Source organism: Hyperolius riggenbachi, chromosome 12, assembly GCF_040937935.1.
Source record: "Hyperolius riggenbachi isolate aHypRig1 chromosome 12, aHypRig1.pri, whole genome shotgun sequence".
Classification (NCBI taxonomy): domain Eukaryota; kingdom Metazoa; phylum Chordata; class Amphibia; order Anura; family Hyperoliidae; genus Hyperolius; species Hyperolius riggenbachi.
In genome coordinates this window covers 37,276,335-37,303,793 of record NC_090657.1, presented here as the reverse complement: position 1 = coordinate 37,303,793, position 27,459 = coordinate 37,276,335, and the positions used below count along the sequence as shown (strand labels likewise).

At 45.7% G+C, this 27,459-nt stretch overlaps 2 protein-coding genes across 8 annotated transcripts in view; one reads left to right on the top strand and one right to left on the bottom strand.

Moving 5' to 3' along the window:
- MAPT (microtubule associated protein tau) overlaps nt 1-10,642 on the bottom strand; it is a 222,976-nt gene extending 212,334 nt beyond the window's left edge. For all 6 annotated transcript variants that reach the window (XM_068263569.1, XM_068263579.1, XM_068263581.1 and 3 more), the window contains exon 1: nt 10,569-10,642. In XM_068263569.1, the coding sequence (XP_068119670.1) occupies nt 10,569-10,641 (73 nt within the window). In that variant the 5' untranslated portion in view covers nt 10,642. The remainder of the gene's footprint in view (nt 1-10,568) is intronic.
- A 132-nt stretch (nt 10,643-10,774) lies between these two features.
- The window catches only part of LOC137542498 (parathyroid hormone/parathyroid hormone-related peptide receptor-like), a 193,489-nt gene continuing 176,804 nt past the window's right edge, over nt 10,775-27,459 (top strand). The window contains exons 1-2 of one of the 2 annotated variants that reach the window (XM_068264461.1): nt 10,775-10,849; nt 22,859-22,955. Coding sequence is in view for 1 of the 2 variants with exons in the window: in XM_068264459.1 (XP_068120560.1) it covers nt 23,069-23,071 (3 nt within the window). In the remaining variant the exon portion in view is untranslated. Of the gene's footprint in view, nt 10,850-22,858; nt 23,072-27,459 lie in introns of both variants that reach the window. The other variant, XM_068264459.1, reaches the window with a different exon arrangement.

The window sequence follows — 27,459 nt, the reverse complement described above, 5'->3', positions numbered from 1 at the left end:
GCGGGTTGTTACAAACCTCCATAGAACTTTCTCCGGGCCCCCATACGATCTTCTATATGCCCCCCAATACTGAGAGGGGCGAGCCCTGGGGTCAGAAGGATAATGGACAACGACATCTGAAGTCAGCGGAGTTCCTCTCCCCCCAGGACTTAAGTCGATTTCTGGCCACATAAAAGAAACAAGCACCGCGGAACTTGTGGGGGGAATGCGTCTGGGGTGTAGTTTATGGCGAAATTTGGTTAATGCTTTTCATACTATGCCACTGGCTTATACAAATGCCTTACACTGTTGAAGTTTTATGAAGATAGGGCTTGACACTTGTACTACATCTAATTATGTGTTTTCTTACCCTATATTGTGTTTATGGTTTTAAGTGTTACACTCCAGGCCAGTTGCCTGTATACTGAGTTTGTTATTTAAAAGGCCGGATAACCTGACGCTATATATCTACATGAGCGAAGCCCCCCCTCCCTGGCTTAATCCAGGGTAGAGGTCTAATCCACACCACCTCCACTAATGGAGACTTTTGCACATTGAGTCCGGCGGGAGCTCACGAACAATGACAGACGCGAGACCACGCGTTTCGTGAGTTTCCTCTCCCCATCATATGATACACTGGTTCCGACCAGTCCTGAGACCACAAACATTGTGTTCTACGAGGATGATTTTATTCCTCGTGTTTTATGTTTTTGTTTCATTTAATTCCCTTTCCCCCCCCAACACAACACCCTCCCTCCGCCATCCATCCCAGGTCACCATACCCCCATTCCATCTAACTACTCAAGGGACCTCTGGGCCTGTTGAAGACCAGAGCATCAACACAGGCACCTCGACCACACAAAAGTCTAAATGACGACCAATAAATTAAAACTGCCAGACTGCAAGTGCGTCACCTATAACGTGAAAGGTTTAAATAATCCTAATAAGAGGTCACAGATTCTCTATCACTTGCATAAACAGAAAGTTAAAGTGGCTATGCTGCAAGAAACACATTTCCGCAGCGACTCAATCCCTTGCCTCAATAATCGCTTCTTTAATAGGTGGTATCACAGCACATTCCCTGATTCAAAATCAAAGGGCGCATCAATTGGCCTCCACAAAACCTTTCCCCTGGCCGACATAGATACTCTTATCGACCCACAGGGCCGATACGTTTTTCTTAAAGGCAAACTATATGGCAAACCTATAACATTCGCTTCCCTTTACCTCCCCAATGCTAACCAAGGACAGCATCTCTTACGCTATCTAAATAAACTAGAAACCTTTGCCGACGGTGTGGTGGTGATTGGAGCAGACATTAACATGTGCCTCAATCCCAAGCTAGATTCTTCTAGCGAGCAGGGTCACATTTCACACAAGCTGAGATCCCAAATAAAGAAAAAAATGCTGGATCTTTGTCTGGTGGACAGTTGGAGGGTGTTCAATCCGGGCGTTAGGGACTATACATTCCGCTCAGCTCTGCACAATTCTTTCAGTCGCATAGACTATATTCTGGTATCACACTGCCTTCTGGAAAAAATACAAGCAGTAGACATTGGCCTCCACATTTGGTCTGACCACTCCCCCGTATACTGCTCTCTTAATATGTCCACGGACAGCCACAGAGAGTTCCAGTGGAGACTTAACAATAATTTACTAAAAGATGACACCTGCCTTAATGATATTAAGAAGGCTATCTCGAATTTTGTTTCTGATCATGCTAATGATACAACCGCCTACCCCATTAAATGGGAAGCATTAAAGTGCGTGTTACGAGGGGTTTTTATATCACACGGCGCCAGGATTAAGAAAGAAAAAAGTAGTAAAATTTCTTATCTCCTAAAGCTATTAACAGACCTAGAGAATAAACAAAAATCAGGCTCAGATACATCAGACACCATTGCCCTCCAACTGTCCAGCAGGAGACAGGAACTCCTGGCTTTGCTGGACGAAAACTCTCTAAGAGCTAGAGAGAAATTTAAGGGTACTCTGTACGAGAAAGCAGATAAATGTGGCACGCTCCTGGCATCCCGCCTACACCCTAGAAACAACCAATCCTTCATCCCCCAAATCAGAACCCCCAAAACCGATGCTATAAAACATAAATCCTCTGAAATAGCCGCGGCTTTCAGGAACTACTACCTAGATCTGTACAACCTAAAAGGCAAGTTCCATAATCTGGATGCCGACACACTTTCCAAAAAGATCCAAAAATATATCTCCCAAACGAAACTCAAACAGATAGGGGAGGAGGTGGCTAAAGAGTTAGATAAGGAATTTTCAGAGGCGGAAATATCTACTGGTATTCAGTCCCTCAAGAATGGGAAGAGTCCCGGGCCCGATGGCATGTCAGGTGCCTTTTTTAAAACTCTCTCATCTGAACTTACTCCTATCCTCTACAGAGCCTTTAATGATATTTCAGGGACCTCCTCTTTCCCGAATCAGGCATTACAAGCCCACATCGTGGTGATCCCTAAGATAGGCAAGGACGCCAATCTTTGCGGTAGTTACCGCCCCATATCCCTAATAAACCTCGATATCAAGCTGTATTCAAAAATAATAGCCGAAAGACTTAAGCCCATCCTCCCGTCTATTATTCACACCGATCAGGCAGGATTTACACAAGGGCGAGAGGCAAGGGATAATACCCTAAAAACCACCTCTCTGATACACAAAGCAATAAAAGATGGTAGACAGATGTGTTTGCTCACGATTGATGCGGAGAAGGCGTTCGACAGGATCCATTGGGGCTTTCTCAGAGAAACTTTAGCTCAAGTGGGGTTGGGTCAAAATTTGATACATAAGATCTTGGGTTTGTATGTAGGCCCGTCTGCAAGGGTCAGGGTTAACGGGATCCTGTCGGACGCCTTCCCTATCTCCAATGGGACGAGGCAGGGCTGCCCCCTGTCTCCGATGCTTTACATTATGTGCATGGAACATTTCGCTGAAGCTCTGCGTATGAATCCAGATATTAAAGGCCTTCAGTCTGGTGATCGGCAATCCAAAATAGCCCTCTATGCCGACGACCTGCTTCTCTTTATCACTGAACCACAGATCACTTTACCTAACTTTTTAAGAGAAGCGGAGCGTTTCGGAAACCTCAGTAATTTCAAAATCAATTTGTCCAAATCCGAGATACTCAACATTTCTATTCCAAAGCATAAAGCAGACCTCCTCAGATCTTCCTTCCCTTTTAGATGGGCTTCCCGCTCCATCAAATACTTAGGAGTTCATATCCCAGCCAACTTATCAGAACTATACCAGCTAAACTACATTCCTCTGCTAGAAAAAATTACTCTTGACCTTAAAAGTTGGACTAAATTGAAAATTTCTTGGCTCGGTAAAGCAAATGTCCTTAAGATGGACATCTTGCCACGGCTACTTTACGTCTTCCAAGCCATCCCGATTAATATCCCTAAAACTTTCTTCTATAAACTAAGAAGCACAGTTATCTCATTCCTGTGGGGCGGTGGGAAATCAAGATGCCACTTTAATCTGCTGATCAGACCCAAATCAGAAGGAGGTTTAGGCATACCCTGCTTTAGAAAATACCATGAAGCCGCCCAACTGATCTTAATCTTGGATATATTCCACAACGGAATGCAAAAGCACTGGGTTCCCATAATCACAGCAGAATCCCCAGTGGACCCTAGGGCTCTTTTATGGACCACTAAAAATCTTAGACCACCTAGAACTGCACTACCTTTCTGGATCAGGGAACTGCTAGATGGTTGGGACAGGGCCAGAGCTGCATATAACATTTCTTCCATCCCTAGTCCCTTAAGCAGTATTTTAGATAACCCCCAATTTAGCTTATTCATGCACGCCCCCAGGTTCTTGGGCAGAGATAGAAATGCCTGGCCCCAGATCAGACACTACATCACAGGGCGCTCATTGACCGCTTCTGAAACATGGGACGTTAGGGGCACCCCGCAACCCCCCATGCAATGGCTAATGAAATCTTCATTCCAGGGTTTTTACAGAACATTATCTAAAGCTGGCAATATACATAGGGACCTCACCTTCTTTGAACAGTTGTGCTCCCTGCAGGGAAAACCAGACCATATGATCTCACAGGTCTATTCTATTCTGGTTTGCTCAGTTGGGGAGGTCAACTTAGAAAGGATCCAAAATAAATGGCACAGAGACCTGGGCAAAACTCTTGAACCTGAGGATTGGGAAAAATCATTTTCTCTTTCACATAGATCATCTCCCTCAATCTTAGCCCAGGAGAGAAATTACAAAATATTCTGTAGATGGTACAGAGACCCCCAAACCCTACACAGATACGACCCCCAGACAACCGACATCTGCTGGAGATGCTCAACCCAAACGGGCACCTATCTCCACATATGGTGGGCATGCGAGAGTATCCAGCCCTTTTGGAAACTGGTGTTTAAACTACACAAATTATTATATTTAACTTCCCTCCCATATCTTCCTGAAATAGCTCTGTTGTCCATCTTACCTGGATCTCTCAAAAACATCAAAAAATCAATATTTCGCTTTATCTTGACATGTGCCAGATTGCTGATCGCCAGACTTTGGAAGAGCCCCAGATGCCCTTTGGGAAGGGAACTGCTTCAGGAAATTAACCTGCTGATGAGACTAGACGATCTAATGCTATCCGCCCAATCTAAACAGGCTCTTTGGTCCCAGAGATGGGCAATTTGGTTGGATTTCAGGGACACAGACAAAGCTCTCGAGTTCTGCAATAACATTTGAGCCTCAGGCTACCTAGCCAATACATGTATTTGTTGACGTTGGGTGCGCTGTACACAGGTTGCGTTTAATTCTCAGAGCCCTCTGTTTCCCATCGCTAAGCAACACCTTAGGGGCTGGTGACCCCCCCCCCCCCTCCCACCTTTCCTTCCCCCCCTCCCCTCAATCCCCACTCCAGCCCCAATACCTCCCTTTGCACCATCCCCCCCCCCTCCCCCATCCTCCCTTCCCCCTTTCTCCCCCCCCCCCCCCTCCGCTTACCCTGGTTTTGTATAAAAATTGGATACAGATATGTCACTTAATAAGTATGTTATCGTGTTACCACAGTGTACGCCTTTTCCTACAGTTTACCTGTAAATACTTTCCACTGCTGTAAATGTAAGCTAATCTCATTATCCATGTGTTAACCGCCTGTTATTATCTTGTTGTGTCCTTGAATAAAAATACATTTTCAAAAAAAAAAAAAAAAAAAAACACACCTCTTTCACCTGTCGGGCCCGCCCTTGTATCCTATTACTCTACCTCCTTCTCTGCCGCTCAGATCTCGTACATGCGTGCCTGCTAAAGAAAAAAACTGATCCGTCTGCATTTGCAGGGACCCGTTTTCAAAACCTGAATGGAAGGTCCAGATCTGCTGCATTTTCATGCAATGTATCTGCACCCCGATACACGCAGGGGTAATGGCAGGCAATGGGAAAACGGATCCCCCTCTACACTGGCAAATTTTGACACAGAAACGGATGCGTTTCTGTGTCACAGCCTAGAGGGGGTTGGGGGAATAGCGGGCTGCCATGCTGGAGGGTGATAGCAGGCAGGACGAGGGTGGCAGCGGTTAGCGGGACGCCCCCCCCCCTCACCTGGGACCCCCGTCCCCGCTACCTCTCCAGCTAGTTTTAATTATTTAAAAATCATTTAAAATCAATATAATGTAGCAGGCGGCGAGCGGAGAACCTACTTCCTTGCATCCCATCGCTGCCGCGTCACTTCCTGTAATGTTCATTCCTCTGATGTTCATTGGACGGCATTATAGGAAGTGACGCGGCGAGTGGTGGTGCGCAAGGAAGTAAGTTCCCCACTTGCCTCCTGCTACTTTATGTTGATTTTAAACGATTTTTAAAAAAGATTGAAACTAGCTGGAGGGGGACCCAGGTGAGGAATGAGATTCAGGGATTTAAAAGATTTTACAATGGGCAAACACTGACTAAATCATTTATACATAATTATTGTAAAAATGAAGCACTTTTTTTATTACATTATTCTCACTGGAGTTCCTCTTTAATTGCATGTGGGCATTTGTGTCTGACCTCTCACACATTCGATATACAGGGGAAGAGTCATCTCAGTGTAGACAGCGTACAAGGGGCAGAAAGCAGAAAACTGCAAATGTGCAAAAAAACGTGCATAAAACTGAAAGACAAGTGTGCCCCCTGCCTTACAATGACAAGAGATGCTCTGCAGGCTCTATGCAGGTAAGCCTTGCTATTGTTATCGAAACCTGACAGGAATATTTCTGTGTGAATGTGGAAATCACAGACATTGTTATTGATTGTTCTGCCGTATAGATTGAATCCTCAGCCAGGACCAGCTGTCAGCATAATGTAAAAATCCATAACTGAAAAGCAGCATTTAATTACCTGCTCCACCAATTCATTTACAGTACAGAAGTATTGATGAAAACATGTTTTCTGGTCTTGAATAAAATACTCAAAAAGCCACTTTGAAATGATTCATAAACTCATAATTTAAATAGAAAATCTGAATAGAAAAGAATAACAAAGTGCAAAGAAACAAGCAAACAAAAAACAATCTTTCGCAAAACGTGATAGTTTAGCTTTTCAGTGGATTGATTTTTTCCCCCTTTTTTGCCAGCAATACTGATAACAATCAGTAGGTGGCAGCACTGAATCTATCTGTGGCATCTTCTCAGTTAGGCCCCGTTCACACTTGCGTTTTTTTAAAAACCGGAACGGATGTCCGGACCGGACCTGATCCGTACGGTTCCTATCCAGATCCGGTCCGTTTGCATCTGTTTTCCGTGCGGTATGAACACGGTTGCGGTCCGGATCCGTTTGAGATAACAAGCTGTATAATAATACCTGGGGTCTGGGAGGTCGGCAGAAGCTCTGGGGTCGTTGTAGGGCCTCACCTCCTCGTTATCAGACGTATCGGACATGTTGCTGCCAAGGAGCTCCAGCGTGAGGTCGCTGCTGCTCCACTCTGTGGGCGCTGGGCCCATGTGTCCCCGTCCAGGATGGCCGCTGTAGCATGGAGGAAGCATGGGAGGTGGGGTGGAGCGTCCGTTTTTTACGGCCAGTGTGTTGTGCGCTCTCCAGTTCTCATTGGTTTGTATTGGCCGGATGCAACAGTCCGGCTCCGCTCCGGATACGTCTGCCGGAGGAGCCGGACCAAAAAATAGCGCATATTGGATCTTACGCCGGAGTCCGGATCCGGTCCGGACGGAACGGACGCATAGACTTTCATTGCTGTGCCGTGCGTCCGTTCCGCATGCGGTCCGGCTCCGGCACGGCGATTCCGGACGGCGACCGCCAATGTGAACCGGGCCTTAGGCCCGGTGCACACCAAAACTCGCTAGCAGATCCGCAACATGCTAGCAGATTTTTAAACGCTTTTTCTTATTTTTCTGTAGCGTTTCAGCTAGCATTTTGCGGTTTTGTGAAGCGTTTTTGGTGTAGTAGATTTCATATATTGTTACAGTAAAGCTGTTACTGAACAGCTTCTGTAACAAAAACGCCTGCAAAACCGCTCTGAACTGCCGTTTTTCAGAGCGGTTTGCGTTTTTCCTATACTTTACATTGGAGGCCTCACCCCGGGACTATGCATTTCAGCAAAACGCCTCCTGCTCTGGTGTGAACCACCCCATTGAGATACATTGACCAAGCGTATCCGCAGCTGTAAGGGGCTGCCAAAATGCCGAAAAACCCGCTTGGTGTGCACCAGCCCTCAGGCCCAGTGCACACAAAAAACCTCCAGCAGATCTGCAAAAAACGCTAGAAGTTTTTCAAGCAGATTTCAGGATCCATTCACACTAGAACATTTTGCCGTCGATTTCGGCAAAACGCTCAAACACTAGCGCGTTCGGTACTTATCCGTTAGCCGGGTGCATCCGGCAGGTGGCGCTGTTGTAGCTAATTTCATTCATACTTAGTTCACGTAGTACTGTGTGGATGGAACCGCCGCAGGTGGCGCTAATTACATTTATACGGAACGTAACAATACAGTGTTAATGGCAACTAATACATTGGCCTCAATTCACTAAGCTTATCTCCTGTCTTTAATACGTTTCTAGAAATGTTACCATGGTGATAAGACATGTAGTATTCAGGAAACATTTTACCTCAGGCAAACCTAAAGTTAACTCTTCTGTCTATAAGTTAACTCTCCAATCCTTAAAGAGGAACTGTAACGTGAAAACGTCCCCTGGTGGGTACTCACCTCGGGTGGGGGAAGCCTCGGGATGGCTTCCCACGCCGTCCTCGGTCCCTCGGGGGTCTCGCTGCAGCCCTCCGTACAGCGGTGACGTCATTATTTACCTTCCCGGCTCCAGCGCAGGCGCTCTGACGGCTGTCGGCTCCGAAGTAGGCGGAAATACCCGATCGACGTCGGGTCCGCTCAACTGCGCAGGCGCAAGCGTCTCCGGCGCCTGCGCAGTAGAGCGGACCCGACTGAGATCGGGTATTTCCGTCTACTTCGGAGCCGACAGCAGCCACAGCGCCCCCGCTGGAGCCTGCAAAGGTAAATATTGAAGTCACAGTCGGGTCTGTCGCCGGCTGTTCGGAGGGCTGCAGCGAGACCCCCGTGGGACAGAGGACGGCGTGGGAAGCCTCATTAGGATCCCGAGGCTTCCCCCACCCGAGGTGAGTACCCCCCCAGGGGCGTTTTTTAATGTCTCTTTAAATTAACTCCAGAGTTAAAGACAGGCTGTTAATTAACTGCGTGTGAAAAGAACTACAGAGGAGGTAACTTGAGGACCCACACTTTACCCCCCCTTAAGGACCAGCGCTGTATTCTGTGATCTGTGCTGGGTGGGCTCTGAAGCGACCAGATCGCCCCCCTTTTTTCCCCCCTATGGGGATGATGTGCAGGGGGGGGGGGGGGTCTGATCGCTCCTGCCTGCCTGAGGTTAGCGGGGGGGGGCACCTCAAAGCCCCCCTCCGCGGTGACATTCCCCCCCTCCATCTCCTACCTCCCTTCCCCGGAGATCAGAGGCTGCACAGGAACGGATCTGTCCTGTGCAGCCTATAACAGGCTCCTGCCTGTCATGTGACAGCGATCCCCGGCCGGGGATCGCTGATCTGGTACAACGCTGCTACTGTTAGCAGCGTTGTACAAATGTAAACAAAGCGGATTATTTCCGCTTGTGTTTACATTTAGCCTGCGAGCCGCGATCGGCGGCCCGCAGGCTATTCACGGAGCCCCCCGCCGTGAATTGACAGGAAGCAGCCGCTCGCGCGAGCGGCTGCTTCCTGATTAATTAGCCTGCAGCCGGCGATGCAGAACTGCATCGCTGGTCCTGCAGCTGCCACTTTGCCGAGTGCGCGTTATGAGTGCGCGGTCGGCAAGTGGTTAAGGAATAAAGAGATAAAATAACTTTCTCACTGTGTGGAGGTAAGTTTTCTCTTGCCTTATTATCTCCAGCATGATCTTAGTGAATTGAGGCCACTGTATTTGAAGTGGCAGGAACTGTCGAATTAAAATGAAGGCAGCGGCAATGTAACAGATGAAGCCGCCGCCTTTGTCACTTTTCTGCCCTCTCTCAACTATAGAACACTGCCAGTTGGGGGGGCATTGCAAGCAAACAAGCAGGCTTCCCTGCCGCGACGAACGACTGTGGGGGGACACGCATGTCCCCGCCGGCTGCCAGCATTGTATAGAAGCGAGAGGAGGGCAAAGGGTGAGAAGAAGAACAACAGACGAAGGCGGCGGCTTCATCTGTTACATTGCCACCGCCTTCATTTTAATTCCATTACGTGACAGTTCCGGCCACTTCAAATACAATGTATTCGTTGACATTAACACTGTATTGTTACGTTCCGTATAAATGTAATTAGCGCCACCTGCGGCGGTTCCATTCACACAGTAAACGTAAAGTAAGTATGAATAAAATTAGCTACAACAGCGCCACCTGCCGGATGCGCCCGGCTAACGGATAAGTACCGCCCGTTCTTACTAGCACGAATCGCCCAAAATCGCCAAAACGCAAACGCGTCGCCTGCACTATTTTCAGGCAATTTTCCGGCGATCGCGTTTTAGTGCTATAGAAGCGCTAAACACGATCGCGGAAAAATATCAGCAGTGTTCAGTGATTTTTCCGCTGAAAAATACTCACGTTTTGCGCTTTCAAGTGTGAATGGGCCCATAGAGAGGTTTTCTACACATGCCTAGTGTTTTTTGGAGCGTTTTTGTGTAGCAGATTTCATATATTGTTACAGAGAAGCTGTTACTGAACAGCTTCTGTAACAAAAACGCCTGGAAAACCCTCTGATCTAGCGTTTTTCAGAGCAGTTTTCCACTTTCCTATACTTTAACATTGAGGCAGAAATGCCTCAGAAATCTCAAAAATGCTGCAGCCCCCATAGTCTTCTCACTTCAGTTGTGCTTTCCAACGCCGAACAGTTGCTCACCACTAGCTCCCACCCCTATCCTGTGTACAGGACTGAATAATACGAGGATTCACACAGGTGCCTCTGCAGCATTCATCAACTGTGCAGAGGAAAATCCACACCTGCAGCAATTCCTGAGCAGCATGCATCAGCTGCGATGCTTCAGAAGACTGGGGGGGGTGGGAATGCTTGTATTCATAACATCAGCATTTGACTATTTCATGAAACCAGCGTCTGCTGACTTACTTCCATGCCTGCAGCTGAAGATTAGGGGGTGATTCCATGAGTTGTGCAGGAGAGCTTCTTCCAATGCCCACATTTCCTCTATTAGTTGTGCATTTATCTGTGACCAGCAGAGGGCAGTGCTACACTTCCCGGCCGCATGTAAAGCATTGTAAGGCCAGGACTCGAAGCTGACCAGCAGGTGGCAGTGTTTCCTCTGTACAGAAGGGACGATGCTTTTCTGCCATGAAATAATCAAACAACAACTTATCAAACAACTTTATCAGCACCTGTGAAAACCGCGGGTAAGACAAGTAATGTGATCAATGATTTGGTACAACTTCTTTTGGTTTGTGGAGAGGTATTCTATGTGAGGGGGGAACACTGAAGTGAGAAGTATATGGAGGCTGCCATATTTATTTCCAATAATGATAGAAAGACGTAACAGTGAGTGCACACCACCTTACTGCCTTAGGCCCAGTGCACACCAAAACCGCTAGCAGATCCGCAATACACTAGCGGTTTTGGGAGCTGATTTCAGAGCGATTCTAGGTATGTTTAGAGAGGTTTTCTAAACATGCCTAGCGGTTTTGGGTGCGTTTTTGTGTAGCAGATTACACATATTGTTACAGTAAAAGCTGTTACTGAACAGCTACTGTAACAAAAATGCCTGGCAAACCGCTCTGAACTAGCGTTTTTCTGAGCGGTTTGCGTTTTTCCTATACTTTACATTGAGGACGAAACGCTTCCAAAAACCGCAAACGCGCAGCAGGAGGCGCGTTTGCGGCTTGGCAAAAACCGCAAACCGCCGGTGTGCACCATCCCATTGCAATACATTAGACAAGCGTTTTTAGAGGCGGATGCGGCCGGCGGATCGCTCTAAAAACCGCTCGGTGTGCACTGGGCCTTATACATAAATACTCTTCACAGCGGTGCACTTTCCGGATTAATAGCAAGAGATATCCACAATTATGTCAACAAGAGAAAAGAATCCAGGAGCAACTGCACTGTCATATAAAAAACATCCAAACTTTATTCCAACATCTTCTTAAGAAGACAGCGCAGTTGCTCCTGGATTCTTTTCTCTTTTTGACATATTTATTTCCAATACCAGTTGCTTGGCAGCCCTGCTGCTCTATTTGGCTGCAGTAGTGTCTGCACACAAGAAAGAAGCATACAGCTAATCTAGTCGGATTTTACAATTTTGGGCTCTATTACGGAGCAGTGCTTTTCATCGCTGCTAGATTCGGGCGCAGCCGGCGCCTCCATAGACTACAATAGGAATCACTCCTATTGCAGCGCTCAGTGAGTAACGTTGGCGCTGTCAGAAGACGGAGCCGAAGTTGCTTAAAAAACACAATAATTCGGCCTCCAGCAATCGCTGGCAGCCGAATTATTTCATTCCCCACCATCCATGTCGGCCTGGAGGGGGAATAGTAATTAACACAGCCCGGACTTGTGCAGAAGCAGGATCAGCCATATACCGGCTGTGTCCTGCGCCCAAGTCTACCGGCGCCGATTTCAAATGTACTCCTCTATTCACAATCAATTTTCAATCCATTTTCGGTAAAATTGCAACCAAAATAAGGGCTGGTGCACACCAGAGCGGTTTATGAGCGTTTTTAACAACAGTTGGGGATAGAAAACCGCTTGGTTAATGAAAGTGAATGGGCTGGTGCACACCAGAGCGGTTCGTTTTTCCCCCAAACTCGGGGGCTGCAGCATTTTTTTGATTTCTGAGGTGTTTCTGCCTCAATGTTAAGTATAGGGAAGTGGAAAACCGCTCTGAAAATCGCTAGCAGTTTGAAAAACGTGTGTACAATGAAAGTATGTGAAAGTGTTCTCATCTAAGCGATTTGCTGAAATGCAAACGTGTTGCCTGCAGCGTTTTCTGAGCGATTCTGGAGCGATTCTGCAGGTTAATTTGAACTAGAAATCACAAAACACTAGTCGCTGGAAAAAACGCATTCTATACAGTGCAAAAAACTATTGGAAAAAAACACCAGAAAATCGCTCAGTGTTTGCATTAGCGTTTCGAGATTTGTAGTGTGAATGGACGCTTACTGTAACAAAATATAAAATCTGCTACACAAAAATGCTCCAAAAAACGCTAGGTATATTTAGAAGACCTCTCTAAACATACCTAGAATCGCTCTGAAAATCTATTTGACTGCAGTAGTGTCTGAATAACACCAGAAACAAGCATGCAGATAATCTTGTCAGATCTGACAAGTCAGAAACACCTGATCTGTTGCATGCTTAACCTATTTTGGTTCCTGGACGTAGTTTCTACGTCCAGGAACCATGCGCGCTATCGCGCGCCCCCGCGGCCGATCGTGCGCGTGCACGCGCACTCCCGGCCGCGGATTCGGTAGCCAAGGAATCAATGTATCATTGATTCCTCTCCCCCGCTGAAAAAGCGACAGCTTCTCTCGGAAGCTGCGCCTTTTCTGGCCGTTCCCTTCCCGATGTGTCACTCTAAGTGCGTGCTACGCTTAGAGTGATGTCATGTAAACAAACTCATGGCCGCCATCTTGTGGCCAAAAAGTAATACTACATCTGAAAAAAAAACCAACAAAATTAACACACATTTACATTATAAATCTATTGTTTACCTCCCACCCTCCCAAAAGTACCCTAATAAAATTTTTAGTATAAAAAAAAAAAACCATTACAATAAAAGAAAAAAAAAAAAATATTTACCTAAGGGTCTAAACTTTTTAAATATCAATGTAAAGATGAAATATTTCTATATTTTTTTTATTTTAAACTTGTAAATAGTGATAGATGCAAAATGGAAAAAATGCACCTTTATTTCCAAATAAAATATTGTCGCCATACATTGTGATAGGGACATAATTTTAACGGTGTAATAACCGGGACATATGGGCAAATACAATACGTGAGTTTTAATTATGGAGGCATGTATTATTTTAAAACTATAATGGCTGAAAACTGAGAAATAATGAATTTTTCCATTTTTTTCTTATTCTTCCTGTTAAAATGCATTTACAGTAAAGTGGCTCTTAGCAAAATGTACCACCCAAAGAAAGCCTAATTGGTGGCGGAAAAAACAAGATATAGATCAGTGCATTGTGATAAGTAGTGATAAAGTTATAGGCTAATGAATGGGAAGTGAACATTTCTCACGTGAAAACGACGGAACCTGAATGGGTTAAGGGTCTATGGCTAAAAGTATTAGAGGCAGAGGGACAACAGGATGCTAGGCAACTGGTATTGATTAAAGGACAACTGCAATGAGAAGTATATGGAGGCGGCCATACTTCTTACCTTTTAAGCAATACCGGTTGCCTGGCAGTCCTGCTGATCTATTTGGCTGCAGTAGTGTCTGAATCACACAAGAAACAAGCATGCAGCTAATCTTGTCAGATCTGACAATAATTTGAAACAAATTGCACAAGTGAAACTTGACCAATGGGTCTAGTCAAGTTGACATACTACAATATGTAGAAGTGATCCCCCTTATGTGTCCCCTTTTAAGATGTAAGCCTTATTTGTGGGTAAATAGGGACCTTAAAGGAGATGAACTAATGACAAAACCTTATCAACCTCAATAGGTAAGTATTGACCCAAAGCATTCAGTAACCAATTAAAACATCAGTTTATTATAAATCTTTTAAAAAATATTTACATAAATACAAAGTATCTGCATAGCCATTACAGCAAAGGCATGATTAAACCGTTTACAAACATTACGCATAGTTCCCAATAAGGGTACCATGAAACTGGAAATTGTCCCTTATATCATGTCCACTATTACGGTATATAAGTATCATGGAAAATCTGACAATAATGTCAGAAACACCTGATCTGCTGCATGCTTGTCCAGAGTCTATGGCTTGTTCTATGGTCTATGGCTTGTTCTATGGTCTATGGCTTGTTCTATGGTCTATGGCTTGTTCTATGGTCTATGGCTTGTTCTATGGTCTATGGCTTGTTCTATGGTCTATGGCTCGTTCTATGGTCTATGGCTTGTTCTATGGTCTATGGCTCGTTCTATGGTCTATGGCTCGTTCTATGGTCTATGGCTCGTTCTATGGTCTATGGCTTGTTCTATGGTTTATGGCTTGCTCTATGGTTTATGGCTTATTCTATGGTTTATGGCTTGCTCTATGGTTTATGGCTTGTTCTATGGTCTATAGCTTGTTCTATGGTCTATGGCTTGTTCTATGGTCTATGGCTCGTTCTATGGTCTATGGCTTGTTCTATGGTGTATGGCTTGTTCTATGGTGTATGGCTTGTTCTATGGTCTATGGCTTGTTCTATGGTGTATGGCTTGTTCTATGGTCTATGGCTTGCTCTATGGTCTATGGCTTGTTCTATGGTCTATGGCTTGCTCTATGGTCTATGGCTTGTTCTATGGTCTATGGCTTGTTCTATGGTCTATGGCTTGCTCTATGGTCTATGGCTTGTTCTATGGTCTATTGCTTGTTCTATGGTCTATGGCTTGTTCTATGGTCTATGGCTTGCTCTATGGTCTATGGCTTGTTCTATGGTCTATGGCTTGCTCTATGGTCTATGGCTCGCTCTATGGTCTATGGCTCGCTCTATGGTCTATGGCTTGCTCTATGGTCTATGGCTTGCTCTATGGTCTATGGCTTGTTCTATGGTCTATGGCTTGTTCTATGGTCTATGGCTTGCTCTATGGTCTATGGCTTGTTCTATGGTCTATTGCTTGTTCTATGGTCTATGGCTTGCTCTATGGTCTATGGCTTGTTCTATGGTCTATGGCTTGTTCTATGGTCTATGGCTTGTTCTATGGTCTATGGCTTGCTCTATGGTCTATGGCTCGCTCTATGGTCTATGGCTCGCTCTATGGTCTATGGCTTGTTCTATGGTCTATGGCTTGTTCTATGGTCTATGGCTTGTTCTATGGTCTATGGCTTGTTCAGAGTCTATTGCTTGTTCTATGGTCTATGGCTCGTTCTATGGTCTATAGCTTGTTCTATGGTCTATGGCTTGTTCTATGGTCTATGGCTCGTTCTATGGTCTATGGCTTGTTCTATGGTCTATGGCTTGTTCTATGGTCTATGGCTTGTTCTATGGTCTATGGCTTGTTCTATGGTCTATGGCTTGTTCTATGGTCTATGGCTTGTTCTATGGTCTATGGCTTGTTCTATGGTCGATGGCTCGTTCTATGGTCTATGGTTTGTTCTATGGTCTATGGCTCGTTCTATGGTCTATGGCTCGTTCTATGGTCTATAGCTTGTTCTATGGTCTATGGCTTGTTCTATGGTCTATGGCTTGCTCTATGGTCTATGGCTTGCTCTATGGTCTATGGCTCGTTCTATGGTCTATGGCTTGTTCTATGGTCTATGGCTTGTTCTATGGTCTATGGCTTGTTCTATGGTCTATGGCTTGTTCTATGGTCTATAGCTTGTTCTATGGTCTATGGCTTGCTCTATGGTCTATGGCTTGTTCTATGGTCTATGGCTTGTTCTATGGTCTATGGCTTGTTCTATGGTCTATGGCTTGTTCTATGGTCTATGGCTTGCTCTGAGTCTATGGCTTGTTCTATGGTCTATGGCTTGTTCAGAGTCTATGGCTTGTTCTATGGTCTATGGCTTGTTCAGAGTCTATGGCTTGTTCTATGGTCTATGGCTTGTTCTATGGTCTATGGCTTGTTCTATGGTCTATGGCTTGTTCAGAGTCTATTGCTTGTTCTATGGTCTATGGCTCGTTCTATGGTCTATAGCTTGTTCTATGGTCTATGGCTTGTTCTATGGTCTATGGCTCGTTCTATGGTCTATGGCTTGTTCTATGGTCTATGGCTTGTTCTATGGTCTATGGCTTGTTCTATGGTCTATGGCTTGTTCTATGGTCTATGGCTTGTTCTATGGTCTATGGCTTGCTCTATGGTCTATGGCTTGTTCTATGGTCTATGGCTTGTTCTATGGTCTATGGCTTGTTCTATGGTCTATGGCTTGTTCTATGGTCTATGGCTTGTTCTATGGTCTATGGCTTGCTCTATGGTCTATGGCTTGTTCTATGGTCTATGGCTTGTTCTATGGTCTATGGCTTGTTCTATGGTCTATGGCTTGTTCTATGGTCTATGGCTTGTTCTATGGTCTATGGCTTGCTCTATGGTCTATGGCTTGCTCTATGGTCTATGGCTTGTTCTATGGTCTATGGCTTGTTCTATGGTCTATGGCTTGTTCTATGGTCTATGGCTCGTTCTATGGTCTATGGCTCGTTCTATGGTCTATGGCTCGTTCTATGGTCTATGGCTCGTTCTATGGTCTATGGCTTGTTCTATTGTCTATGGCTTGTTCTATGGTCTATGGCTTGCTCTATGGTCTATGGCTTGCTCTATGGTCTATGGCTTGTTCTATGGTCTATGGCTTGTTCTATGGTCTATGGCTTGTTCTATGGTCTATGGCTTGTTCTATGGTCTATGGCTTGCTCTATGGTCTATGGCTTGTTCTATGGTCTATGGCTTGTTCTATGGTCTATGGCTTGTTCTATGGTCTATGGCTTGTTCTATGGTCTATGGCTTGTTCTATGGTCTATGGCTTGCTCTATGGTCTATGGCTTGTTCTATGGTCTATGGCTTGTTCTATGGTCTATGGCTTGTTCTATGGTCTATGGCTTGTTCTATGGTCTATGGCTTGTTCTATGGTCTATGGCTTGCTCTATGGTCTATGGCTTGCTCTATGGTCTATGGCTTGTTCTATGGTCTATGGCTTGTTCTATGGTCTATGGCTTGTTCTATGGTCTATGGCTCGTTCTATGGTCTATGGCTCGTTCTATGGTCTATGGCTCGTTCTATGGTCTATGGCTCGTTCTATGGTCTATGGCTTGTTCTATTGTCTATGGCTTGTTCTATGGTCTATGGCTTGCTCTATGGTCTATGGCTTGCTCTATGGTCTATGGCTCGTTCTATGGTCTATGGCTTGTTCTATGGTCTATGGCTTGTTCTATGGTCTATGGCTTGTTCTATGGTCTATGGCTTGCTCAGAGTCTATGGCTTGTTCAGAGTCTATTGCTTGTTCTATGGTCTATGGCTCGTTCTATGGTCTATAGCTTGTTCTATGGTCTATGGCTTGTTCTATGGTCTATGGCTCGTTCTATGGTCTATGGCTTGTTCTATGGTCTATGGCTTGTTCTATGGTCTATGGCTTGTTCTATGGTCTATGGCTTGCTCTATGGTCTATGGCTTGTTCTATGGTCTATGGCTTGTTCTATGGTCTATGGCTCGCTCTATGGTCTATGGCTCGTTCTATGGTCTATGGCTCGTTCTATGGTCTATGGCTTGTTCTATGGTCTATGGCTTGTTCTATGGTCTATGGCTTGTTCTATGGTCTATGGCTTGTTCTATGGTCTATGGCTTGTTCTATGGTTTATGGCTTGCTCTATGGTTTATGGCTTGTTCTATGGTCTATGGCTTGTTCTATGGTCTATGGCTTGTTCTATGGTTTATGGCTTGTTCTATGGTCTATGGCTTGTTCTATGGTCTATGGCTTGCTCTATGGTCTATGGCTCGTTCTATGGTCTATGGCTTGTTCTATGGTCTATGGCTTGTTCTATGGTCTATGGCTTGTTCTATGGTCTATGGCTTGTTCTATGGTCTATGGCTTGTTCTATGGTCTATGGCTTGTTCTATGGTCTATGGCTCGTTCTATGGTCTATGGCTCGCTCTATGGTCTATGGCTCGCTCTATGGTCTATGGCTTGCTCTATGGTCTATGGCTTGTTCTATGGTCTATGGCTTGTTCTATGGTCTATGGCTCGTTCTATGGTCTATGGCTTGTTCTATGGTCTATGGCTTGTTCTATGGTCTATGGCTTGTTCTATGGTCTATGGCTTGCTCTATGGTCTATGGCTTGTTCTATGGTCTATGGCTTGATCAGAGTCTATTGCTTGCTCAGAGTCTATGGCTTGATCAGAGTCTATGGCTTGCTCAGAGTCTATGGCTTGCTCAGAGTCTATGGCTTGCTCAGAGTCTATGGCTTGATCAGAGTCTATGGCTTGATCAGAGTCTATGGCTTGATCAGAGTCTATGGCTTGATCAGAGTCTATGGCTTGATCAGAGTCTATGGCTTGATCAGAGTCTATGGCTTGTTCAGAGTCTATGGCTTGTTCAGAGTCTATGGCTTGATCAGAGTCTATGGCTTGTTCAGAGTCTATGGCTTGATCAGAGTCTATGGCTTGATCAGAGTCTATGGCTTGATCAGAGTCTATGGCTTGATCAGAGTCTATGGCTTGATCAGAGTCTATGGCTTGATCAGAGTCTATGGCTTGTTCAGAGTCTATGGCTTGATCAGAGTCTATGGCTTGATCAGAGTCTATGGCTTGATCAGAGTCTATGGCTTGATCAGAGTCTATGGCTTGATCAGAGTCTATGGCTTGATCAGAGTCTATGGCTTGATCAGAGTCTATGGCTTGATCAGAGTCTATGGCTTGATCAGAGTCCATGGCTTGATCAGAGTCCATGGCTTGATCAGAGTCTATGGCTTGATCAGAGTCTATGGCTTGATCAGAGTCTATGGCTTGATCAGAGTCTATGGCTTGATCAGAGTCTATGGCTTGATCAGAGTCTATGGCTTGATCAGAGTCTATGGCTTGATCAGAGTCTATGGCTTGATCAGAGTCTATGGCTTGATCAGAGTCTATGGCTTGATCAGAGTCTATGGCTTGATCAGAGTCTATGGCTTGATCAGAGTCTATGGCTTGATCAGAGTCTATGGCTTGATCAGAGTCTATGGCTTGATCAGAGTCTATGGCTTGATCAGAGTCTATGGCTTGATCAGAGTCTATGGCTTGATCAGAGTCTATGGCTTGATCAGAGTCTATGGCTTGATCAGAGTCTATGGCTTGATCAGAGTCTATGGCTTGATCAGAGTCTATGGCTTGATCAGAGTCTATGGCTTGATCAGAGTCTATGGCTTGATCAGAGTCTATGGCTTGATCAGAGTCTATGGCTTGATCAGAGTCTATGGCTTGATCAGAGTCTATGGCTTGATCAGAGTCTATGGCTTGATCAGAGTCTATGGCTTGATCAGAGTCTATGGCTTGCTCAGAGTCTATGGCTTGCTCAGAGTCTATGGCTTGCTCAGAGTCTATGGCTTGCTCAGAGTCTATGGCTTGCTCAGAGTCTATGGCTTGATCAGAGTCTATGGCTTGATCAGAGCCTATGGTATTAGAGGCAGAGGATCAGCAGGATCAGTCCAAAACTTGTCGGGTCTGTCAGATTTCTACTACCTACTGTAAATGATAGCAACATAGAGGAAAAGTAATGTATGGCTCTTTTTACTCAGGAAGAAATGAACTTCTTATTTGTATATGTTCACAAGTAATTAAAATTTTACAATGTTTTGTAATAGTGGTCCTTTAAGAAATGCTAGTAACCTGGCTCTCCTGCTGATCCTCTGCCTCTAATACATGTAGCTATAGACTCTAAACAAGCATGCAGCACACCAGGTGTTTCTGACATTATTGTCCAATCTGACAAGATTAGCTGCATGCTTGTTTCTGTTATTTAGACACTACTGTAGCCAGGTAAACCAGCAGGGCTGCCAGGCAACTGGTATCGTTTAAAAGGAAATAAATATGGCAGCCTCCATATTCTTGCTACACCTGTCCCAACACCTGGAACATGTGACCTCGGCAAGCTCTTGAAATAGTGATGAGGATTCATTGCTAGCATGGTGACTTTAAAGAGCATCTCATTTAGGATATACTGGAAAAGGTAACAGCTGAAGGTGATGCTGGCAAAGTCCAGAGCAGTTGTAAAGAGATTTCTGTTCAATAGCGTAGAAGATGGCAGAATTGTCAGTCTCACCTGGCAGTGTTGTCCCCGGGGCCGCTTCTCGGACCTAGGGTTAAGGTCTGTGGCTGGTGGCGCATGTGCACAGCATGTATCTTTGTGTACGCATGCGCGGAGTTGTGTGTTCGTGTTCAGGCGTGCGCGTTGCCTGGGGGCAGTCCTGTTAGCCTATAAAAGGAGGCCTAGTTCAGGAGTCAAGGGCTGAATGCTCTTTTAGCTAGTGGTTGTGCCAGACCCAAGCGGTTACTCTCCACCCAGTTCCTGTTTGATTTCCTGTTGTGACACAGCCTGTTCCTTGACTACTCTCTGATCTCTCCTGCCATTGACCTCCACCTGTTGCCTGATTACGGTGTTGATTGCCACCTGCCCTTGACCTCTGCCTGTTCCTGGATTACATTATCAAGTATTATCTGCTATTACTCCTGCTTGTCCTGGATTTTGTCACCTCCAGTGAATTCTCCAAGTCTTCAGAACCAATCAATCATCAAGACTTAGCTGTAGTTCTCCTTGTGTCCACATCGTGGTGTCACCTGATTCTCTGACTCACTGTTAAGGTTTTCTTGAGTGCACAACCTAGGCGTACATCAAAAAAGGGCGTCGGGAAAAAAGGGCGCGTGGTGTAAACGATAAGCAGTATTATAGTTTATAAAAAGTGTTTTAACAATTTATAAATCATTAAATAATGTGTATGAAATCGGCAATTCTTAAAACGTTAATCTTCCGTTTCTAAACTGAAACTTATAATTACGTTTGTTAAAAAAACAGTAATATTTGTTTAAACATTATAATTATATATTGTTATGAATAATCTTGATTTATCGTTTATTATTATAATAAAATGTGAAAATATTGTTTATAACAATGATATTAATATAAGTACATTCATAATAACTGTTGATTAGTATTATTAAAATTGTACTAAAACTATACCTAACCCTACTCTCACACAGAACCCTCCCTGTACCTTCCCCTAACCCCTAGACCCCCTGGTGGTGCCTAAACCTAAGACCCCCCTGGTGGTGCCTAAACCTAAGACCCCCCCGGTGGTGCCTAAAACTAAATACCCCAAAGCCCTCCCTGTACCTATCCCTAACCCCTAGACCCCCTGGTGGTGCCTAAACCTAAGACCCCCCTGGTGGTGCCTAAACCTAAGACCCCCTGGTGGTGCCTAAACCTAAGACCCCTACCCCCTGGTGGTGCCTAAACCTAAAATCCCCCTGCAGAGCAGGGACAAGGTCCTCCAGCACCCAAGGCTGAGACACCAAAGTGCGCCCCTCCATCCCTCCCACCCCAGCCGTCACACACTGATTGCTATTAGACTAAGAGGTGCCACAGGGCCCACAACCTCCCCAACACCTTAATATATAGTTATCTGGCTTGCAGTCACTGCTATGTATCCCCTTTTCTTATTTCTTTTTGCTTCATACACAATTAGGAATGACAGCTGAATGAATTGTGCGCCCCCTCCTACACTGCGCCCTGAGGCTGGAGCCTCTCCAGCCTATGCCTCGGCCCGGCCCTGCCCCCCTGGTGGTGCCTTAACCTAAGACCCCCCTGGTGGTACCTATCCCTAACCCCTAGACCCCCTGGTGGTGCCTAAACCTAAGACTCCCCTGGGGGTGCCTAAACCTAAGACCCCCCTGGGGGTGCCTAAACCTAAGACCCCCCTGGGGGTGCCTAAACCTAAGACCCCCCTGGGGGTGCCTAAACCTAAGACCCCCCTGGTGGTGCCTAAACCTAAGACCCCCCTGGTGGTGCCTAAACCTAAGACCCCCCTGGTGGTGCCTAAACCTAAGACCCCCCTGGTGGTGCCTAAACCTAAGACCCCCTATGGATAATAATGTTTTAGAAACATTGATAAATAAAAAATGTAAATAAAAAAATTTAAATCATTTTTTTGGGTGGATAATAATGTTTTAGAAATGTTTTACAAATGGTGATTGTAAAAAATATATTGCAATTTACGTTAGGTACTGATCGCTTTATTTTGTGAATAATAATGTTTTACAAACAGTAAGGGTTAAAATGTTAAATAATGTTTTAATTAAATAGGATAAATATGTTTAGTATTTTTATAAACGTTATTCGTCACAGGCTCATTTTGTAAAGTTAAATCATCACAAGAACAGTTATAAAACATTAAAAATCTCCGGGCGCCGTTTGTAAAACGTTAATAATCTCCAGCGCCCTTTTTTCTCTGTTCGGCGCCCATTAAACGATATTTATAATGGGAGTGAATGGGGCACCCTTTTTGTCCACTTGTCTGCGCTCAAATCTCCTGCTTCCCAACCTAGTGGGCACTAAGCAACTAAAGTCCAACAACCTTTGCGGGACACTCTGGTGAAAGCCCTTGTTTGATCGAACTCTGCTGGAACTCCCAAAGGAGCCGAGACCAATGTCAAGTGTCTTCCCTGTACTTGTCTATTGAAGTTTTTCTTTCTTCAGTGTGATATATATGGCTGGTGGATTACTACTCTTGCTATTATTATCTCTGCTCTCTGATAATGAGCCTTTCTTTGTTTCTGAAGGCGCATCTGAGCTCTCCCCTGGGTAAGGGGCATAAAGATAGAGCTATCCAACTCTCAGAAGTGACCGGAGGACGATGCAGACACCTTTCCATCTTTGGTAAGAGAATGTTTTTCTTATCTGGACAGGAGAAGATGCTCTTCTGCGTTCTACGGCAATGAGAGGCTATTTTTACCAGATTCGTGGAGGGCGCTGAAGGTTGATTCTCCTGAATGGTAAACAGAGGAGGATGTTTTCATCTGAATGAATCTTTAACTTGCGGTAATAATCACCCTGAAATACCATGACCACAATTCATTGTTTTATGACTGTACAGTAGTATATAAAACATTTACAGCCCTTGGCAAGTGACCTAGTTCTAAACATAAATTGACATAGGAATAGTCACCCTTAGGCCCCGTTCACACTGGGGATTGCAAAATTCTAGCAAAATTGCTAGCGTTTTGCAGAGGGGAGTTTTTGCTCTTTTTTTTTTTTACTGGACATTTCCGTGATTTTTGAGTGAACGCGATTCACAAATTTTTTAACAATCGAACCACAATAACTCCAAAACCACGGAAAAGCACTGCATGCACCGTGTAGTCTTTTTCCGCAAATCGCGAATTGCCGGTGATCGCTGCAGGGAGATCATTGCTACAAATTATACTAGAGTTTTTTAAAGCACTAGCGATTGCTGACGATTCGGAGAACGCCCGTAAATCGCCCTAGTGCGAATGAGCCCTTGGTTAACCACTTTATCCACCACTGCAGTATATCTACTTTCTCTGTGACTTCATCTAAGCCACAAGGACATAGATATACGTCTTGTAGCAGAAGCAGTGCTGTGCAGGATTGGGCTTGCTCCTGTGCACATTTCTGGCACTATCTGATGCAGCATTAATTGGTGAAGGGGAATATATGTTCTCTGAGCTAATGAGATTGATTTTTACCATTAAAAATACTTTTATTTTCTCAGTTCATAGTGAAAAATGCACATTTTAGCATTATTTCAGAATCAAATATCTCTATAAATTGTGACAGGAACATAATCTAAGTTTTGTGATAAGCAGCAAGAATAGCCAAACAAAATGTGTTTTTATCTACAGTAGCACTTTTTATTTTTAAACTGGAATTGGTAAAACTGAGAAATAATGTGTTTTTTATAATTTTTTTTCTTGTTTTCCCATTAAAATTCATAGAGAACCAAATGGTTCGAGGGAAAAAATGCCATACAATGAAAGTCTAGTTCGTCTTGAAACAAACAATATACCCGTATTTTTCGCCATATAAGACGCTCCGGCATATAAGACGCACCCAGATTTAGAGGGCAAAAATCAGGAAAAAAAGAAAAAAAACTAAACCTAGGTGTGTCTATGATGCAGGGGTGTCTTAAGGACTTTTTACCCCCCCCCCCTTTCCAGTTACATTACATACTATTACACGACATAAGGGGACAGTGTTATGATTGGTTGGTCCCATGTTGCCTGCCTATGTTCCTCTATGTGGGTCAGTGTAGTGATTGGCTGTTCCTGTGTCCCCCTGTGCTGTGTCTCCCTGTGCCTGCTGTGTCCCCCTGTGCTGGTCCTGTGCTGTGTCCCCCTGTGCTGGTCCTGTGCTGTGTCCCCCTGTGCCTGCTGTGTCCCCCTGTGCCTGCTGTGTCCCCCTGTGCCTGCTGTGTTCCCCTGTTCTGCCTGCCATGTCCCCCTGTTGTGCCAGTGTCCCCCTGTTGTGCCAGTGTCCCCCTGTTGTGCCAGTGTCCCCCTATTGTGCCAGTGTCCCCCTGTTGTGCCAGTGTCCCCCTGTTGTGCCAGTGTCCCCCTGTTGTGCCAGTGTCCCCCTATTGTGCCAGTGTCCCCCTGTGGCAGCGTCCCCTGTGCCTGTGGCCCCCTGTTGTCCGCGTGTCCTCCAGTGCCGGTGTCCCCCTGTTGTGCCTGCAGCCCCCTGTGTCAGTGTCCCCCTATTGTGCCAGTGTCCCCCTGTTGTGCCAGTGTCCCCCTGTGGCAGTGTCCCCTGTGCCTGCGGCCCCCTGTTGTCCGTGTGTCCTCCAGTGCCGGTGTGCCCCTGTGCAGGCAGCGTGAGCACATATACATTACCTGCTCCTGGCTCCCCGATCCTCTTCTTCCATCTACCGCTGCCCGCTGCTGGCCCCGCCGAACATCGCTGGCCGGTCTTAGCCGCAGGGATACGCTATCAGCACACCACATGCTGGGGTCACGTATGCCGCCGAACAACGCTGGCTGGTCCTAATTAGCCACGCAGGGATACACTATCAGCGTGCGCCGGGTCACACATGCATATGTGTGACCGCGGCGCACGTGGTGTGCTGATAGTGTATCCCTGCGCGGCTAATTAGGACCGGCCAGCGTTGTTTGGCGGCATGCGTGACCCCGGCACGTGGTGTGCTGATAGCGTATCCCTTAGACCGGCCAGCGATGTTCGGCGGGGGCAGCAGCGGGCAGCGGTAGATGGAAGAAGAGGATCGGGGAGCCAGGACTGGAGCCAGGAGCGCGGCGGCAGGAGCAGGTAATGTATATACTGCTTCCCTGCGCACGCATCCAGATCCCATTAGCTCCGATCTGGAAGTCTGGACCGCAATCGGAAGTACCCACGATTGGATCGCATTGCATCTCACGGCTACTGGAAATGGGCCCTTGAGATATTTTTGCTTAACCTCCCTGGCGGTAAGCCCGTGCTGAGCACGGGCTATGCCGCCGGGAGGCACCGCTCAGGCTCCGCTGGGCCGATTTGCATAATTTTTTTTTTGCTGCACGCAGCTAGCACTTTGCTAGCTGCGTGCAGTGCCCGATCGCCGCCGATCCGCCGCTATACGCGTCGCCGCAGCCGCCCCCCCCCCCCAGACCCCGTGCGCTGCCTGGCCAATCAGTGCCAGGCAGCGCCGTGGGGTGGATCGGAGTCCCCTTTGACGTCACGGTGACGTCATCCCGCCCCGTCGCCATGGCGACGGGGGAAGCCCTCCTGTTTGAACGGGATCTCCTGATCTCCGATCGCCGGCGGCGATCGGAGGGGCTGGGGGGATGCCGCTGAGCAGCGGCTATCATGTAGCGAGACCTCGTCTCGCTACATAAAAAAAAAAAAATTTAAAAAAAACGTATTTGCTGCCCCCTGGCGGATTTTGCCAAACCGCCAGGAGGGTTAAAGGGAAGCCGAAGCGAAAATAAACGAATGAAATAAAAGATTATATCTATCTTCCTTCTCCTAAAAATGACTTTTTAAGATATTCCACAGTTTTATTTTATGTTTAAATCTAATTTTTAAGTTTGAACAGTTTTATTGTTTTTGCTCAATGACACATTCATTAAAGTATGCCAGAGCTCAAATCTAATAACTATCGACCCTTTTATCTCTTCCCTAGCAGAAAATGGCTTCTGAGAGCAGTAAAGTGTTTTATAGTTGGAATTTCTTATCAGTGAGGGTCACACTGTAGTCACTTCCTGTCTGAGTCAGGACTGAGTCAACCACTTACATACCTGATATTTAACTCTTTCAGGCAGAGAAAGAAAAAAAGGAACTCAGCATAGTTATTTGTGTGCTAGGCACAGTACATACACATGTCTATCTCATCATGTCACATGTCACTTTGAGGTATCCTTTAAATTGCTCTTTTTACAACCTTCATAACAGTTTTCTCCAGAATCTCTCTCCTTGTTGCGGAAGTAATTTTCTGCCAAGGGTGTAAGCCTTCATTATTCACTTTAACATCTAGACCAGAGGCATGGCAATAGGGGATACATAGGTTGGGCCTGCACCAGGGCCCCTCAACCTAAGGGTCCCACATGAGTTCCACCTCCAGGTACTGCATAAGCTTTGCTTTGGTGCTGTAGCGGTAAGAAAGAAAAACCTTTCTCAGTCTAATCAACAGCCACCTAAAAATTTCAAAATCTGACAGCAACCTCAGATTTCACTTGTTTGGAACCTTGACAACAATGTAGTGTTTGGAGTACAGTCACTATTAAGCCTCGTACTCACGAGGCACAAATGTAGCAAGTCGCCCAATAAAAATAAAAAGCAGTGACAGCTCGACGCCAGGTCCCTCTGTGCAACAGCCGTACACACGGCGCACAGAGGGACAGAGATGCAGCGGAAGCTGTCGCCGAAGGTTCGTTCCCCCCCCACCAGAAGCTCCATACATTGTGTATGGGGTTGCTGTCGCTAGTCCGCATACACACGGCGGACTAGCGACAGTTGCGGCGACAGCTGTTGCCGGCGATTGCCTGCGCAAATCGCCTGACGACAGCTCTGAGTAGCGACGGTTCGGGTCGCGCGCGTCATACACACGGGCGACCTGTCGCCGCAACACGCGCGTGCCACGTGGTTGCGGCGACAGTTGTAGCCCGTATGTATGGGCCATAAGACTGTCCAGAAACTGCCACAACATTGTCATTAGCGTATGACTATGGTAGGTATTAGATTGTGAGCCCCTTTAAGAGACAGGAAGTGATGAGACTTTATGCGCTGCAGAAAATGCCAGTACTATATAAATACTAAATAAAAATAATTAGGTACAAAGAGCAGGAACAGCTCTTTTATACACCTGATCTAGTTTATTGACTGGCAGAAAACTCTGTTTATGTAAGTAACACAGTTTTTATAGATACATAAAAGT